Consider the following 19,087-nt stretch of genomic DNA (forward strand, 5'->3'; position numbering starts at 1 on the left):
ATTTTAATGCTCTGAACAGTTACATTTTTTATTGAAAAAATGTGAAACTTAATTTAACATATTTATTCTATAAATAAACAGTATAAATCAGGTAAAAAAGGATTATTCTTATAAATATAGTTCTTAAAAATTGATGTTAAAAGGTAATTTCTTGTATATATTAAAATACAGTATTCTAACAATCTATTTTCTAATTCTATTTTCTTTACAAAGATGTTTAAAAGAATGCTTGCTGTTGTATTCAATCAAACGGATTAAAAGTTTTTTTAAGGTTAGTCCGGATAATTACTGGGCCTTTTGAACCGTTGCCAGTGATGATTGAAATCATGATGAAGTGTTTCTGTTGCTTTCTCTGAATAGATGCCAGAGTGAGTTAAACTGATTCATTATCCGATTTTTATAATATAATGATGCTACATTCTATTGTTAAAAATAATTAACTGGTAACTAAATTTATTGAACTCACTGCTTTTAAAATTTTCTACAAGCTAAGAAAAAATATTTAGCTATATGAATGCAAATTATTTTTATCTCAATTTGGTTTGTTATCTTTAATGTCTATTGTTCGGCTCTTTGAAGCATTTGTTATTTTGCTTTTTAAATAAAATATTTTCAATATATTGTGATGTCTTTTAAAATAAACTAAAGTTTAATAAAAGCCAACATGAAATAACTGCATTAAACAACACCAACAAGCTGCATCATGACAGCAACTGAAGTATGACAACAGGTTACCGAAAGCAGGTAAATTGTTTTCCAGTTGTTTTTTTATTTTTATTTTGTTTGAAGTGTACTTAGGGTCATTTCGGATAAAGCGAGCCATCGGATAAAGCGAGCCGGTCGCCTAAATATTGCAATTTTACGAAATCAAATTATCCTTTCGATTTATAACAATTTATTTAATATTAGTTATTCATTTTAAAGTCTAATGAATATTTTAAAAACAGTTGCTAAGCAATTATTTTCGCGGTGGTATAATTATAATCATTCGAGTAGTAACAAAATGTTTTTTCGCTTTAAGACCTTATATTTTGTTTAGCTTCAATTAAGAAAAGTGAGTATTTCATATTTGACACTATTTATAGTAAATATGATAGTAATATTAGTAGTATGAGAAACTATTTCAAAAAATACAGTGTTGATATGTATTTGAGCGATGATAAAGTTTTTTAATCGAATTTTCAACCTGGCTCGGTTTTGCATAACTGTTAGATAAACCGAGCCAAGGGCATTCAGGTAAACCGAGCCATTGGCTCACTTTTCCAAAAATTGCAATAATAAATAAATGTAAAAAATATTATAAATTTTTTTGCTTTTTGACCCACATGAATTGTTAATTTATTGGAATTTTTTATGATATTTTTACAGAATGGTACGTTATCAACCGATCACGGCCCGAAGAAGCCAAAAATCTCAAGGAAAACAAAAATTGTCCGAGCAGGTACCGGCAATTCGAGGACAACATCGAAGTCCAAAAAAACTGCCGAGGCCTCAAAGTCATGCAGGCACAAAACTAAATTTATGGCAAAAAGGAAATATGGCTGGTGCTATGGAAGAATACAGAAAACAAGAAGAAAAACCTTCAACTGAACGGTTGTCAATACGGCTGATAGCGAGAGCGTGGAATATGCCATATGAAACTTTGAGGAGGAGATTGTCAGGAAAAGTGAGCAAAGTGGAAAGTGCTTCTGGGAGACCCACAATTCTTTCACAACAAAGTGAAGAAGAATTAGCAGAGACTGTAAGAAAAATGGCATGAGCAGGGTTTCCTTTGTCTCGCAAAGATATTCGAGAAATTGCATATGCTTATTCTGATGCTAAAGGAATAAAAGGATTTTCAGAATCAAAAAAAATTGCCGGTTATTACTGGTTTCAGGGATTTTTGAACAGATTTCCTGATATAAGCACAAAAAAGGCAGAGAATCTGTCTGCAGCAAGAGCAATGGGTATGAACAAAACTCAGGTTATGAAATGGTTTGATTTGTATGAAGACTTAGTGCAAAGACTGGATATAAAAGACAGTCCTAGGCACATTTGGAATGTCGACGAGACAGGTGTGATGAATATTCACAAGGCAGAAGAAGCTGTGGCAATTGTTGGTGAACCTGCTTATAATCTTACTGCATTAGAAAGAGGGGAGACATCTACTGTCTTGGCAGCATTAAATGCATTTGGCGATATTATACCACCTATGATCATTCATAAAGGAAAAACTGTTGGCAAAGGCTGGAAAGATGGTGCTCCTTTCGGTGCTATTGTAAAAGCAAGTGATAGTGGCTGGATAAATAAAGATTTGTTTGTGGAATTTGGACAGTTATTTGTCAACAATTTACAACGATTAGGACTATTAAACGGTCGACCTCATCTTTTAATTATGGACAATCACTATTCACATGTGTTTAACCTTGAATTTTTAAACCTAATGAAAGCAAACAATATTCATGTATTTGCATTACCAAGCCATACTACTCATTGGCTGCAACCGCTGGATCGTGTGCCTTTTGGTTCATTTAAGAGAAAGTGGAATGAGGGCATCAGATTGTTTACACGAAAGAATGCTGGCCGTAAACAGGAAAAAAAGGAATTTTTTAGCTTGTTTACACCAACTTGGCAAGCATCGATGACTGTTGAACTGGCTCAGGCTGGCTTTCGTGCTACTGGCTTGTTTCCATTTAATGCCAAAGCTATTCCTGAAGAGGCTTTTGCACCAAGCACCATTACAAAAATTAGATTCAACAGCCTCGAATTCTCAGCCCAATTTGTTGTCAAATATTGAAAATTCTTGTTTGCCACTGCGATCGAGTATTGAACAGCCACCTGTACCTAATGCAGCTATGAATTTGCAGTTGATTTCTGTGACCGAATCCGTTGACATAATTAATCTGAATGAAATGCAATTGCCAGATATTTCAAATAGTTCTAGTGCTAAACTTGTTGATACAGCTAATAAAGATAATATTAATGCATCTAATTCTAATACTCGCCTAGATAAGCAGCATGAGCAACATGTCAATACTGATATTGCTGGTAGTACTTGTTTACCTACCACTGATGAAAATGCAATTGTGTCAATTGAACAAGCAGACCTCGATGTGTCTTTCGAAAACTTGATGCCAGTGCCACACAGAGATCGACCACAAAGCAGTTGGCCACGTAAGAAACCACCATCTTATGAATTGACATCAGAAGAAAATGTAGCATTTATTCAAGAAAGAACCAAACCAATAACAAAAAAAGCAGCTAAAGAGAAAGAGACCAGCAAAGAAAAGAAACAGAAGAAAACTGTTAAACAGAAGGTTATAAAGAAAAAGAAAGAATCCAAAAAAGAAAAGAAACAAAAAGAAGAGGACATTTGCAAATATTGTGGGTTTGCATAAGGTGAAGCAACTGATCCTCTCATTGATGATGAATAGATTGAGTGTGACGCGTGCCGTGATTGGTTACATGAGAGCTGCATCGAAATAACCGTGCGTGGACAACTATGTGCTGATTGTGTTCAAACAACAACGAATCGCCGTGAACATTTTGAATCGCCGCACAGTGGGCCAGTAGGTGGACAAATAACATAGCAACAACATATTTTCGGTAGTTGTTAGTAATTTAATTACTAACACTGACAGTAATTTAATTACTTTTAATTTTAATTACTAACACTTGTAGTAACTTAATTACTAACAAGTATTAGTATTCCAGGCGGCATATATATTATAACATTTTACTTTTAAATACAAAATACTTGTTACAATAATTATTTAGATATGGTTTTGTTAAACTTAGACATTCATAATTTTCTCCAAAAAAACAATCTTAGTATTTCAAAACAAAATATTACTGAAGATATATTAAAATTTATTCAGCCAAAATTTGCTGATTTTAAAGACGTTGATTTTAGACATGCTGTTCAACGATTTGTTTACTTGTATAAAAAAAAGTGGAAATCTGCAAACTATACTGTGAAAAATTTTGAAAAGAAGTTTGTGAACTGGCTTAATGAATATTTAATTGTCAGAAAAAAAGACAATGAACCAACTGCAAGTAGACGTGGTCGAAAACCAGTTGCATTTGATAATAGTTCTAATAAAACTAAAAAACGGCGTGTATCTTGTTTAATTGAATCTCATTCATCCAATGAATTATTTTTTGCTGCTAATAAAAAATTTAGAGATGAATCTGTTGTTATTGCTGCCAAGAGTGTTTTAAATATATCAAATACAGATAAAGCAACTAAATATTCAGCAGACGAAGCACTGGCTTTAATAATTGATGCAAGTCTGACAAAAGCTTCCTATCAATTGATTAGAAGCGGAGCCTTGGAGAAAGAATATAACATCTACCCCGCTTACAATGATGTCAGAGATGCAAAATTGAAATGTTATCCTGCAAACATAACAGTGGAGGACTATTCAGCTTCAGTTCCTTTAAAAGATTTAATGACTCATACTTTGCAAAGAATCTGTGCAGTTCAGAAACCTGTGCTAAGGCACTTGATATTGAACGACAAAGCAATAAAAACAATGACACTAACGTGTAAGGCTGGTTTTGATGGTGCTACTGGCCAAAGCATTTATAAACAAGTTTTATCAGAACCCGACATTAACAGAGATTTAAAGCGTGAAGAATCATTATTTATTACTTGTCTTGTCCCATTGGATTTGACTGGATTTAACAACAGCAACGAAAAGGTGCCTATTTGGAGAAATCAAAAGTTGTCCTCCACAGCCTATTGTAGACCCATAAAATTTGCATACAAAATGGAATCCAAGGAATCTGTGATTGAAGAAGATCAGTACATTAAAAGTGAGATAGAAAGCTTGGGTATGATTTTATTAGAGGTTTGCGGATCTTCTATTGAAGTGAATTGTATTATTGAACTTACAATGATTGATGGGAAGGTTCAAACAATATTATCTGAAAAAAATAACTCATACCAATGCTGTTCAGTGTGTGGTGTCTCTCCAAAAAATATGAATAGTCTTGATATCCTTAATATAGATTATACTAACAGAGAGTTCAAATATGGTCTTTCCAGTCTTCATGCATGGATTCGATTTTTTGAGATGTTATTGCACATTGCATATAAAAAAGAAACAAGAAAGTGGCAGGCAAGATCTAAAGAACACAAAGAAAAGGCATCTGTAGCTAAACAAAAGATTCAGACTGATTTTATGAACAAAATGGGACTTGTTGTTGATTTCCCTAAAAGTAATGATGGCAATACCTTTAGGCGTGCTTTTGCAGCATATGAACAAACAGCTGAAATTCTGGGTATTGACCAAAACTTTATATTCAGATTTTACATTATCTTGGTAACGCTCTCTTCAGGATATGAAATAGACTGCTTAAAGTTCAAGGATTATTGTTTTGACACTTTTAGACTATATGTGTCCCTTTATCCATGGTATTACATGGCTCAATCAGTTCACAAAGTATTGATACATGGACATGACATAATTAAAAGCCTTACATTACCCATCGGACTTATGTCAGAGGAAGCTCAAGAGGCTAGAAATAAAGACTTTAAATCTTATCGCGAAAATTTCAGCCGAAAAACATCCAGAAAAGCAACAAATACTGATCTTATCAATAGACTCCTAGTTTCCAGTGATCCTGTTATTTCATCATTGCGTAAATCAACATCACACCAAACAAATCATAAAGCATTTCCTTCAGATGTTTTACAATTACTTAAACAATCTTCAAACGATATTATTGTTTTATAATTTTTTGATGTAATTTAAAATTGATAACGTTTTCTTGCACTATTTTTTGCTTTTATTATTCCTAAAACAATATTTACCTAAATACTCAATTTTTATTCAATATAGGTAGGTCAAAAATCCGATAAGATATTCAAATATCAATTTACCACTTTGTAACTAAGGAAAGTATCCGATAACTAAGCAATATAAGTATCCATAACAACTAAATTAAAAAAATTATCACTTTTGTAAGAAGTGTGATCTCATATTGGTACTCATGCCAAATTTAGTGAATATAGCACTTATAAAATATCTGCAGATAACAAAAGTAGGTTGTTGCTAAGCAAAATAAAAGTATCCATAGCAACGAAATAAAAAAATATTACCTTCATAAAAAGCGCAGACATCATATTAGTACTCATACTAATTTTAGTGAATATAGCTCTAATATTAAATTAGTTATGAATTTTGTCCAGTAAAAGTGCATTCTGGCCCACTGTGCAGTGGCATGGTCTGTGATGATATTTTCGTTCAGATTTAGCTGAGTAGGTGTTTTATGTAATGATGCTTTAATATTTATGATATCTTTTATGCCTTTCCATGCATTTTTTATGTTGTTCATGTTGTTATTAAAATATGTTATGTAGTACGATTTTTTACTACTTTATAATAAGTTGCTAATTTTATTTCTATAGAATTTAAATTTTGTGAAAAGTTCATTTTTAGTATTAATGTTTTTACATCTTGCAAATTTTTTATAGAGTTTGTTTTTTACAGAAATAGATTTAAGTAAGCCTTTAGAGATCCAGGATTTAGATTTAAGTTTGATTTGATTTTTAGTCAAAGTTTTATTGGGGGCACATTGGTCTAAAACTTTATTAAATGATTTTAAAAATTGATTGATGGATTCATTAATATTGTCATCATTTATATATATATATATATATATATATATATATATATATATATATATATATATATGTGCTTATATATATATATATATATATATATATATATATATATATATATATATATATATATATATATGTATATATATATATATATATATATATATATATATATATATATATATATATATATATATATAAGCACAATCCTTATTGTATTAGGAGCAATATAAAAAGGTGGTAGGACGGTTTATAATTTATAAATAGGTGACAGGATGTCAACCTGCCTCACTTGTACATAGTTATATATAAAACACGCAACTATTTGAAAGCTAATAATCTCTTTTTCACTCAACATATAATTTGCAATATATTTATATAAAAAGAATTAAATTGTTTTAGTCATAATACTTTTATTAAATTTGTGGCTATAAAAATATTCATTTGTATTTTTCCAAGCCGATGTCTGAGACTCTAAAGACCAGAGTTAAGGAGCAACTACGCTGCTGCACATTGCTTTTAAGATCTCTGTTCTTGTAGAAGATTTGCGTTTTCGCCGCTTGTTGGTCTGATGTTTTTCACGAATATCTCTAGCATAGAAAAAGCTTCTTACCTTTGTGAACAAAACAAGTATACTTTCAAGAAGAGAAAAGATATTTCTTTATCAATCTGCAATTCAGTACTGTAACATATTTTTTAAGATACTTATACAGGGTGACCAGAAAAAACGGAGACAAACAATTTTAATGATTTTTTATAAAACCAACAAAAATTAAGTAAAACAGCGATGAATAACAACAACATGGACCTTCCGCAATAATATACTCAGCCGGTTTCGAAGTGGCTTCCTCCCGCTGTGATACATAAGCTCAAACGCGTCTTGAAATATTCAGGGATGGGCCGCAGGTCGTCTGGCGACAATCAATCCATCCCGGCGTAGCGATTGCTTCAGCAACTCCAAACTTATGTGGCGTGTAGCAAAGGCCCTGACCTCCAAAATTGACCACACACTGTAATCCGTCGGGTTGAGATCCGGCGAGTAGGGCGGCCATTCCGAAGACGCGATGAAGTCCGGAAAATGGATAAGACACCAGTATTAAGTCGCTTTCGCCTTGTGAGCAGGGGAAGAGTCCTGTTGTTACGTCCAATTCACACCGCCGAAGTGCTGTTGGGCCAACTGAAGTACCACAGTCTCGAGAATCTCGCGTCGGTAGACTTCTTGATTGATTTTGACTACTTGATCCACGAAGACAACGGGGGTCTTACCGCTAGCGCAGATTCCGCCTTAGAGCACAACGGACTGCGGATTTTGGCGGTGTTCGACAATGGCCGACGTGCCGGAAGCCTCAGCGGACCAGCTCCTGTCGTTTTGGTGGTTGTGCGCCTGCTCAACGGTGAACAGTTTCTCGTCCGTGAACAGGATGCGCTCCCATCGCTGAGCAACGGCCCGACGCTTGAGTTCGAAACATTTCTGGAGCCGCACACGTTTGTTTTCATCGGTGAGCAATTGAACTTTTTGGAGCTTGTAAGGCATGACGTTAAGCTCCTTTTTGCCATTTGTCGCACCGATTCACGTTTCATTCCGGTTTCACGTGCAATTTTTCGCATGGAGACCCTCGAATTTCGCTTGACTCGCTTCCTGATGATCTGGCGGTTGGCGGACGTGTTGACGGTGCGTCTTCTACCACTTTCTGGACGGTGACATTGTGGCCGAGCTCCTTGAAACGATTGACAACCTTGGACACAGTTTGCCTAGGCACATTAAGCAAGCGAACAATATCACATTTATGCATTCCTTTACAAAATAACTCCAAAATTGCACTACGTTTATTTGACATTCTAAAAAAGTCATATATATTTTAAAGATATCAAACTCAGAACATATATATACTAAACATAAAAACATGGAGAATCCGAAAACCAATAAAACTAATTGGATACCGTAAAAAACTTTATTATCAGGACATATTAAATTTTGTCTCCGTTTTTTCTGGTCATCCTGTAATAACTGAGTTAAGCATTTCATTAACCAGAGCTTTGCTGTTGATAGATGTTACAAAAAATTTGCTTTGTTTACGAAAAATTGCTTCACATTGAATAAAGATATTTTGAGTGTAAATATTAGTTTTAAAAAAAATCGCCTCTATTATTAGTATCAAAATACATAATAAATTATATTTCCATGCATTGTTTTTTATATTGCTTATCAGATTTAGAAAATTTGAACCAGCCAAATATTAAATTACACTTAATTCTTTTTCATAAAAATTATTGGCTGACAAAATTTCACTATTAGATGAAGTATTATGCTTACTTCGTGAAAAATCTTGAAAAATGTGATTGGCAATTTCATTAATCAAAGTGTTGGTCAATAAAACATCATCAAGCTTGGATGGCAATAAGTTTTTATGAAGAAGCCCATTAAACTGAAAATAAAATTTTTCTGCATCACCGTTGTACTTTGAAATAATAATGTGCAGTTTTTTTCAAAAGTAAAACTAACGCTCTGCTTTGAAGTTTTAACTCTTTCTTTTTTTTCAAAGAATTTCTTCAGGCAAGCATAAATTATTATTTTGTATTTTTCCATAAAGAAAATAACTCCAAAATTATACTTGAATAGATGTATATACACTGCTTGGGCTAGAAAAAGACAAATCAGTCTTATCGCAAAGCCCCATAAATCATTTGACAATTTATCAACAGACTATTCAATATTATTTTTTTTAAGATCAAGATGACAAAATGTTATGGAGTTTTTATCTTTGCTAAATGGGTTAATGAGTTTTTGTTTTGAAGTTTTATGTCTTTTTAGCTATATTCCGTTTTGTAAATTTTACAACACAAGTTGCACGAAAAATTGGATACCAATCAATCTTTAAATAATAATACATCTAGATCTTGTTCAATTTCCTTGCTTATTGTCAAAAACTTCATCAGTAATCGCTATATACAAATCTTCAAGCTATGTTGCAATTTTATAAAGAATTTATATAGTATATAAATTTCATTGCTTATTTTTTAAAGTTGAGCAAGGTAAACCGGCTAAGTATCAAATTTCAAGTTAAAACGGCAATACAATGGAAACGGCCCGTTTTTCCAGACTATCTATTTATAAGTATGATGCGACTAATACTAAAAGATTGTATTAAACAAAACGTATAAGTTTGATTATTAAAAAGTCTTGTTTTTTAGATTTTTTTCTGCTATAATAAGGTTATAATAGAACTTTTTACATTATTTTACAGTTAAAGTTATAAATAAAACGTATTTATGTGTGTAATAAATAAAAATTAACCGAGCACAAAATATTAAAATGTTTTATTATTCTTTGTACATCAAAGTAAATCAACATTATGACAATACAAAAGCAAAGATAAATACTTAATGGTTGAATGCGTTTGAAAGCTCTTATTTTAATTTAAGATAGTATTTTTATATTGAGGCTAAAGGATTGACGTTTAAAACATTAAAGAAATAAAATACAGTTTAATATTATTTCATTATTACAACATTGCAGAGAATATTCTATTGATTCAATAACTCGAATTCAGTTAAGAAAAAAAAAGGTAACACTTTTCTTTAATAAATTTTTTATTTGAAAGTTTTTCATAACAAATGAAAGAATACTAAAACTGGCATTAATATTGTAACACCATTGAATCCAAAAAGTGATGTTTGTGGCATAATACTGTAATTTCTCATTAAAATACTTTTCAAGATAAGTCTTAGTTAATGAAGCTATGGACAGAATGCAAAAAATTTATTTTTTTATACAAAATTTACTCAAAAGACAATATTTTTTGAAATAAAAGATTTTATATTCTACCAGATTTTTATACATACATATAACAAGTAGCTACCTGGTACATAATATTTTAATTTAGTGACATCTTTCCTCTTCAATATACATTGTCAAGACTTGTAAACTACAAAAACATGAGCCAGCTGTATCTGATTTTAGTTTTTTCACTAATACGTCATTTTTTTTTTTTTTTTGTAATTTATTTTGTCACCATTTATTTTACATACAATTAACTTTAATACGTTTATAAATACAAGTATACTTATATGTATACATTTATAAATAAGATTTAAAAAAATTAAAATAATGACAGAAGCAAGTAGAAGACTGCAGTCTTATCAATTAGGCCCCTTTTATTTGTAACTTTGCAATGAGTTTCACGTGAGATTAACGTGACATTAAAAATTCATAAGTAGAAATAAACCAAAAACAAAGCCTTGTACGTAACGATCTGATAGATAAGTATAGAAAAGAAATAAAAAACTATTTGTATTGTAATATAATCATCGTTTGTGGTCATTCAAAAGGGATAAATTCGTTTTAGTTAGTTATGATTAATTTGATCTTTAAAAATGAGAGAGTATGTTGATGTCACTTTAGTTAAATAGGTGCTGTTTGACTGCTGCTTTAAGGAGATTTGATGACTTCATGTTTTTTATTTCCTCTTTAAGGATCGAATTCCATAACCGCGGTCCTCGAGATAAGATAGAAAAGTCAGTTATTTTAAGTAAAGTCATCAGTTATTTTAAGTAAATTTTATTAAAATTTTATTTAAAGTCTCAACATTTTATCAAAAATTACATTGTTAGTGGTATCATATTTGTTAAATTGCAAGAGGGGTCAAAAAAAACTAAAATCTTGGATATCTCTAACTTAAATAAAAATCGTAAAGGGTATACGTGTTGAAGAAAAGATAAAGACATTTATATGTTTGCTTATTGTAATATAATTTTGCAGCATCTATGAAACTTAAAAAATGAAAACCTTTTTACACAAATGTGTTCAACTACTGGTGAAGCAATTTAATCTAAGTGCAATTTTTAAAGAAGTGCAATTGGCTGTTTTAAGTTGCATATTTTTCCGCATACCATCTGTTGAAAATAGAGTTGGTCAATAAAATGGTTCCGCAAACTAAAGATTTTATTCACGTTTTACAAATATGGGAAGTTCTCTTTAATTAAGCAAATTTAAACCTATTGGATTTCAAACTAAAAATTCTATACGACTACTGTTCTTAATTACATGAAATGTTTCAACTAGTGTCGCAAGAGTCAGGGGCGCCAAAAGCATTTTTTGGTGTTTGAGATTTCCAGACATTGAGCAAACTCCAAACATTTATATATTTATACTTATGACAAATAAGGATGCTTTGCAAAAAATTGCGATGATTAGAGCCCTCAAATCATTTGCCCCCTTGCCCCAAACGTAAGAGCAACAAGTTGATGAAATATTTTTTTTGTATTATTTTTAACTAGACTTTTATTCATCGATAAATTTTAAAAAAGAGTTAAAAATTTTGACAATATAAAATTTGCAACCCCCTTTTGTAAACTAATAATACTCGTAGTTGGGTGTAAACCATGATGTATTAGTGAGTGTTGAAAAAATACATGAAGTAAAAAATACTTAATCAAAACCATATTTCAATTGAATATGTTTTTCTGCATAAAACATTTTAATTGAAATTTATTATTATTATCCCAACATTAAAATTAATGCATTAGGGTGTATCAATTTAAATATCTTAAATGTTGAGACATTATAGAACTAACAGAAACAAAAAAAATTCGATTGTTTGCACAGAACATCGAATACAAGTTGAAACAATAGATTTGAATGTAAAGATACGTTTAGATAATTCGGCATTATATTCTATTGGGTACCGTTTTGCTTTCATCCTACAATTATTGAATAAAAAATCTGGGATCAAAATGCTGACAAACAACTCAAAAATGTATAACAACAGCCATTCAGGTTTCTCAGTTTTTAATACAAACTCACTTCAGAGCTGAATGCAATTAAAGTTTTTATTTTGATCGCTTAGTTTTTTTTGTCAAAGAAAGCTATCGACTGATAAAAATAAAAACATAGAGTAATCATATTTTGAAATTTGACATTTCAAAATATGATTACTCTATGTTTTTATTTTTATCAGTCGATAGCTTTCTTTGACAATAAGTGAAAATAAATAAACGATAGAATTTAAAGAATCTTAATACGCTCAGGGTGAATACATTTTCGAAAAGTTGATAAACTTAACCTCCTTCGTATGAAGCACATAATAGTAAATACTTGAACAAAAAATTTTGACAAGGTCAGAAAAATTTTAGCAAGCTCTCTAAATATTGACTGTTAAAATGATTTTTTTATATAAAAAATATATTTAAAGTTGCGACCAAACAAAATTATTACATGTTTACAAAATTATTGATGAATAACTTTTAATCCATAATTTTTAAGACGGCCTAAATTTCAATATTAAAAAATTTGTTTAAAATGGTTTTTAATCTTTTTAAATTTACTTGTTTTTATATTTGTACTTGTATAAGGGTTACACCAAGGAATCTTTATATACTCATAGAAAAAAAATGAAAAAATTGCAGCCTGCAAAAAATATAATAAAATAAATAAAGAGGTAAGCTTGTAAAAACAAAACTTCAATTTTATAAATATATTAAAGCACACAAGCATAATTTCATAATTGTTAAAAATTTTCCAAATATAAAGTAACAAAGACTAGTTAAGATGCTATAGCCAATAAATAAAGCATTACTCCATCAAATAATCCAAACTTTTAATTCAATTGTTTATTTTTATTTAAATCTTAATGCGTTAATTGAATCGTCAAAATAAACTAGTGCAAATAAGCAACTTTTGAATTTTAAATTCTTTTATAAACAAGAAAAAAAAAACTTAAAAATTAATATACTCCATAATTCCACACTTTTGAAAAATAACCACATCGCTAATGCTTACTGATATAAAATTTAATTCATAATTGTACTTTTTTACAGATAACTTAAAAGACTTTGTTTCAAACCTCGCACTCCTTGACCTGAAGTATGAAATTTGACAGTTTGCTGGTCCAAGAAATTCAAAAAACTAAATAATTGAGATTCATTAAAGCAAAGAAATTATATACAATAAATGACTAAGTGAAACAGAATACAACATTAAAATCATGGCTTTTTCCAGTATTAAAATGAACAATGCTGCATTCTATATTTAAATCAGAACTAATGGAAAATTTACAAATTTCTTTTTTATAATGATTATAAATAGTATTTGCATCTATGTTAATTTTATTTTCATTTTTTCAACAAGAAAATTATCGAGATGTAAACTTTTTGAATATTTAGTTCTTTCTATAACTTGTTTTTAATTGCACCAGCTGGCAAACATTTAAGGTAGCAAAAATCTAATGAGAATAGATCCTAATAACATTTTCTGAATTTGTATTAAGTTTTAAAATGTTTGTCCGCCTTCTGATCCTAGTAAGCTTTGCGAAAGTTTAATAAATTTAATTTTTAGAGCCACAAGGGCACCTTATTTGAATTATATTTGAGTTTCATTTTTTTTAAAAAAGTAAAAATCCATTGACATAAAAAATGTGTGTTTCGCAAGATTTTTCAGTTATTAATTCTAAAAACAAATTGCATATAAATTCAGGCACTTGTGGTTTTTATTGTTTCTAATTACTTACATTTAACTATCAAAATATGGTGGTATGTTAAGAGTTTTTCTTTCTGAAAACTTAGTTTATATGTCAAAAATACGATTTACCATCAAGTTTTTTGTGATTTTATTAAACACATTCTTTTCAAAATCTTTTAGAGCATAAGTCAAGGAATGTTTCAAGATTGTCTAAAAATTGTTAAAGTAGTTCCTATCTACAAGACAAGAGGTCTTACTAATATAAATAGTTATCGTCCTATATTGGTTCACTCAGATTTTTCATAAGTTTCAGGAAAAAAAAGGTTTTATCTAATTTACGCCTATGTAATTAATAGTAAAATTGTATACAAAAACCAACTTGGTTTTGAAAATATTAGTTCGACAGAATACTCTGTTACACACTTTCCCAACTTACGCGCAACATTTCAGAATCTTTTAAAAAATTTCATTTCACATTAGGAGTATTTATTGGCTTATCTAAAGATTTTAATACCGTCAACCATCAAGTTCTAATAGAAATATTATCATCATATGGAGTAAAAAAAAAACACCCTTGGTTGATTGAAAAGATAACAAATTGTAAGCAATATGTTATCTTTTCAATTTATAATAAAAAATCTTCGTTGGACCTCTTCTCTTTATAATATATTTAAACAATCTCCATAAAACTTCAAACCAACCAACCTAATCTTTGCAAACGACACAAATTTATTTCTATATCACGAAAATATTAATATTCTTTTCAATAATATGAATAGCAAATTAAAAAAACTTTCCGATTGGTTCAAAATAAATAGATTATCTCTTAACACTGCTAAAACTAAATGATTACTTTTTTATCCACTCTATAAAAAGCATAGAATATAACATCTATTACCTGAACTCTACATTGGCAATGTAATCATGAAAAGAGAAAAAGTAACAAAATTTTTAGAAATCTATATTGATAAAAATTTTTCTTGGAAACATCACATTAATATTATTTTTTCTAGATTTTACAAATGCATTTGTATTTTATATAAAGCTAGAAACATACTCAATAAACGGCAGTTTACACAATTATACTATTCATTTGTGGTGAAAGTAATGATCGTAGCCTCATTAGAGATCTTTATTTACCGTTTCCTCTTGCTTTGCTTGAGTGTTATACGCACATAACATTAGATTTGTTTGTTTATTTCGCCGTATAATTAGTTTTATAATTTAAATGTTTATAAATGAAATCACTGGCCGGGCAAGTAGAAAACGTTATTTGTCTTATCACCGAGCCCCAATCGTACGTATTTACAATAACCGTATAATATATTTATACTTTGCAAATTATATATTGAAAATTATAAGTGTAAAAATAAAAAACAACTAGTTTAAGATATACTTCAAGAACAATTTTATGTTAAGAGTAATAATTATAAGACAGCAAGAGTAATAAGCATAACAAAGTAAATATAGTAAAAGTTTAACTTCATATTTTACAATTACACCTAAAAGTAAATTTTATCTTTGAAATTTTATATTTTACTTTGTAAGTAAGTAAAATGTAAGTTATACTATCTACTTTCTCAATGTGAAGTCATTTCATGTTGACTTAACATAAATTTTGAGATAAGTAGCGTATTCAAATCAATTACCTGTTTATGGGCCCTTTTGGTAAGTAATTCAGGTAATACTCTGATGTATGTGGGTAGTGTTTGTCGCAGGGCATTTTGAAAGGATATCTTTTCACGTATATCATAAAGGGTAGTTTATAACATGCGTGTATACCAGTAGAGTAGAGACGGGTTCCCTGCCGCTTTAGAGCCAAAGCGCTAAAAGGGGTTGCTAAATAATCATTGGTTTTTTATTTATTTTTTTTTATTTCCTTTTAGTAGCTACGCTACTGGATGCTAGCCATGCATACAAACCTTGGCTAAGTCACTGTTCGTAAGAGCGCAGTTTTTCTACAGCTTTTTTTTGTATTACTCATTTCAATCAAATATTCTGTTATGGTAATATGACGCAATGTGACATTTTTGGTATCCGTAAGGGCATTTAAACTACCTGATTTAATCTGTATAACAAAAGAAGTGTTTATCAGATGTAATCTTTTTATTGCAGTTTATTATATATAATCCATTTGAAAAAAAGATGGTAACGAAAGCCGGTTGCGAACACCCTAATACCTTATAACCTATTCGTAGCGTTAGTGTCCAACCCGCATAAGGAAGATTAGAAAACTAAAATCTTGTTTAATTGCTTCAGAATAAACTTTTAATTTTTTAATCGTTAGCTTGACTTGACAAGTTGTTTGTCGATTATCAGTGGTCCCGAAATTGCGCGATTGATTTTTTACTACCTTCCACACTAGCTAGTGCTCTGAAACTTTCAGCACTTGTGTAAATATGATAAACGTGCATGTTAAAATTGTTTTCAGAGCAATCCGGAGAAATATACTTTTTTGAATTTCTTTTTTTTTTTAATTTCAATTAATCTTTTAGACTTGGTTGAACTCTGGCAGCATTTGTGTAGTCCCGATGAACATGCATGTTAAATTTTTTCTTGGCTAAGGGGGGCCTCATCCTAAAATTTTTTCTCAAAACATTTTTTCGTTTAAAATTGGGCTTTATAACTTTTTAGAATGAAAGACTTTTTATAAAATAGCTTTAAAACGACATTTCTTTGATAGACTTGTTTCTTTATTGACTATGTCAAGAGGAAATAGGTAAGTGGTCCTGATTAAAGTTTACCATAAAGGAACCGGGCATATTTGTAGCTTTGCTGATGTTTATCGCTTCTTCTCTTATTCCGCGTGTTCGTTGTTAAAAACCACGTTGAAGATAAGATCTTAATTAACAACCACGTAACAGAAATCAAAATTAATTTTTTTCTTTATTTATTAATAGCTAATCAAAAAACTGTGGTCTGGAACAAACTAATTTTAATTAGTCCATTCCAGACAACAATTATTCCAGTTAGTCATTTTCAGGAGAAACTTAACAACCGCGCTGAATAAAAAAAGCCAAAAACAAAACCTGAAATAAAATCGCAAAATGCAGAGCAATTCCCTGTTTTTTTAAACGAATTAGAAATTAAACTTTTACACTTTTAAATAACTTATGTAAATAACATCAAGATTAATTAAAAAAAAAAAATGTTAAAAAGGCAGTAGTAAAAGTAATTAATTTTAATAAAATGCATAACTTTCATAACCGCAATAGCTGTTAAATTTAATTTATTTAAAATGGCGAATTAAGTAAGGTGGTTCAAAAAAACACACTTTTTAATTTAAAATTATATGGTTGATTGTGAAGAAAAATGTTCTATATGATGAAATGACATCAAGTTCATTTTTTTTTCAGTAATTTTTTTTTTTTTTTTACTCTAAATTTTTAAATATTTAAAGTTAAAAAATTAACAAAAATGCAAATCATAATATTTAAGTAACCGAATTCCAATCACAAATTTAAAATCAGGCTTATATCATGGTGTTTGTTTTTGTTTAAGAATTTAACTTTCTGTAACGACATGGCGCAAAATCCAACATTTATATGCTCATGTTTACACTGTTTGATTCTAAGGGTTTTAGGGAGGAGGCTGAATAAGTGCGAATTTCATAACTGCGAATCTGCATAAGTGCGAAGCAGTTGCAAAGACTGGCATAAGTGCGAACTGGCACAAGCGCGAACTGGCATAAGTGCGCCGAAAGAATATGCAAACATTGGCATAAGTGCGAACTAGCATAAGTGCGAACTGGCACAAGCGCGAATTAGCATAAGTGCGCCGAAAGAATTTGCAAACATTGGCATAAGTGCGAATTGGCATAAGTGCGAACTGGCATAAGTGCGAATCAATCGCAAAAACTGGCATAAGTGCGGCATAAGTGCGAACTAGCATAAGTGCGCTGAAAGAATTTGTAAACATTGGTATAAGTGCGTCAATAGAATTTGCAAATATCTACATAAGTGCATACTTGACTAAGTGCGCCGAAAAAATTTGAAAATTTTGGAATAAGAGGGCGGTAGCATAGGTGCACCGAATAGATTTTCTAACTTTTTCTTAGTGGGGGACTCTTGAATTTTTTTATTTTTAAAAATTACTCAGGAAATATTATTATTTTCTTTGTCTAAAAGTCAATTTAAAAGTTGGTGTTGTCGTTCAAAAACTGTGCGGTAACGGAACACCTTAGTGAGGCTTCTATAAGGCATAGTGGCCTCAATGCCACGAAGCCGTTTAGATCTTTTTTTATCAAAGGCTCCTAATAAATTGGGCCTTAATAAACGTTTTTTCCAAATTTGGTTAGGCCCGGTAGTGGGCTCGTGTTACAGTCTTTGTTAACAAAAGTATTAAAAGAGATTGTTGAACTTTCCAATGAATTACGAGGTTACTCCACACAATGTTTAAAATATTCTTTATATAAAATATTTACAAGTTGTTTGCCGTTTTGATAAATAAGCTTTTTTTTATCAAAATACTACTCAATAGCTTGACTTATTCTCTTCTTTATTGCTGTAACTTGTCCAGTGAGCATGCATAGTGAACATAGAGTAAAGCATGCTGTGACAACCAATTTAATCAAGTTGTAGTTCCTACAATTATTCCGAGCATTACACAAAACATTTTAAATTTTTTCTTTTAAAGCAAAGTTCATGAATTTCCATGTCTTATTTATTTATTTCAAACTATATTTATAGTTAACAATCACAATTGTTGTTCGTATACGGGCAATATATGTTCATATGTCAGGCCTGTACACGGGCCTGAACATTAGGTTTATGAACTTTTAATTTGTAAGGAAATCAAGTTCGTCAACTTTTTTAAATGTAACATTTTTAATCAACTCGTATTTCCAAAAAAATAAAACTTTAATTATAATTTTATTACTGAGTGTTAATTTAGTCATTGGATAGTTGGGCCTGAGGTAAGCAAAACCATGCAAAACCAATATTGTGTTAGTCATTCAAAAACTGATTTAATATTAACCATACTTAATTTTTAGGTTCAGCATATCAATTTTACCAGTGAAATGG

General features: G+C 30.2%; 2 protein-coding genes across 8 annotated transcripts in view; both read left to right on the forward strand.

Moving 5' to 3' along the window:
* The first annotated feature begins 1,369 nt into the window (after positions 1–1,369).
* On the forward strand, positions 1,370–2,776 carry LOC136083432 (uncharacterized). The gene is made up of 2 exons (XM_065802828.1): positions 1,370–1,718; positions 1,764–2,776. Exons 1-2 carry the CDS (start codon positions 1,370–1,372, stop codon positions 2,774–2,776), a joined length of 1,362 nt encoding a protein of 453 aa, XP_065658900.1.
* A 7,174-nt stretch (positions 2,777–9,950) lies between these two features.
* LOC136083965 (TNF receptor-associated factor 5-like) overlaps positions 9,951–19,087 on the forward strand; it is a 144,043-nt gene continuing 134,906 nt past the window's right edge. For 6 of the 7 annotated variants that reach the window (XM_065803929.1, XM_065803927.1, XM_065803921.1 and 3 more), the window contains exon 1: positions 9,951–10,173. The gene's annotated coding sequence lies outside the window, so the exon portion shown is untranslated. The remainder of the gene's footprint in view (positions 10,174–19,087) is intronic. The other variant, XM_065803930.1, reaches the window with a different exon arrangement.

The sequence above is a fragment of the Hydra vulgaris genome, chromosome 08 (assembly GCF_038396675.1).
Source record: "Hydra vulgaris chromosome 08, alternate assembly HydraT2T_AEP".
Classification (NCBI taxonomy): Eukaryota; Metazoa; Cnidaria; class Hydrozoa; order Anthoathecata; family Hydridae; genus Hydra; species Hydra vulgaris.

What these genes read in the sequence shown, in the direction of transcription:
- LOC136083432 (XM_065802828.1), top strand. Translation starts at nt 1,370, where the DNA reads ATGGTACGTTATCAACCGATCACGGCCCGAAGAAGCCAAAAATCTCAA. An exon ending in CACAATTCTTTCACAACAAA is followed by an intron (nt 1,719 to 1,763) that starts GTGAAGAAGAAT and finishes TGGCATGAGCAG; the next exon opens with GGTTTCCTTTGTCTCGCAAA.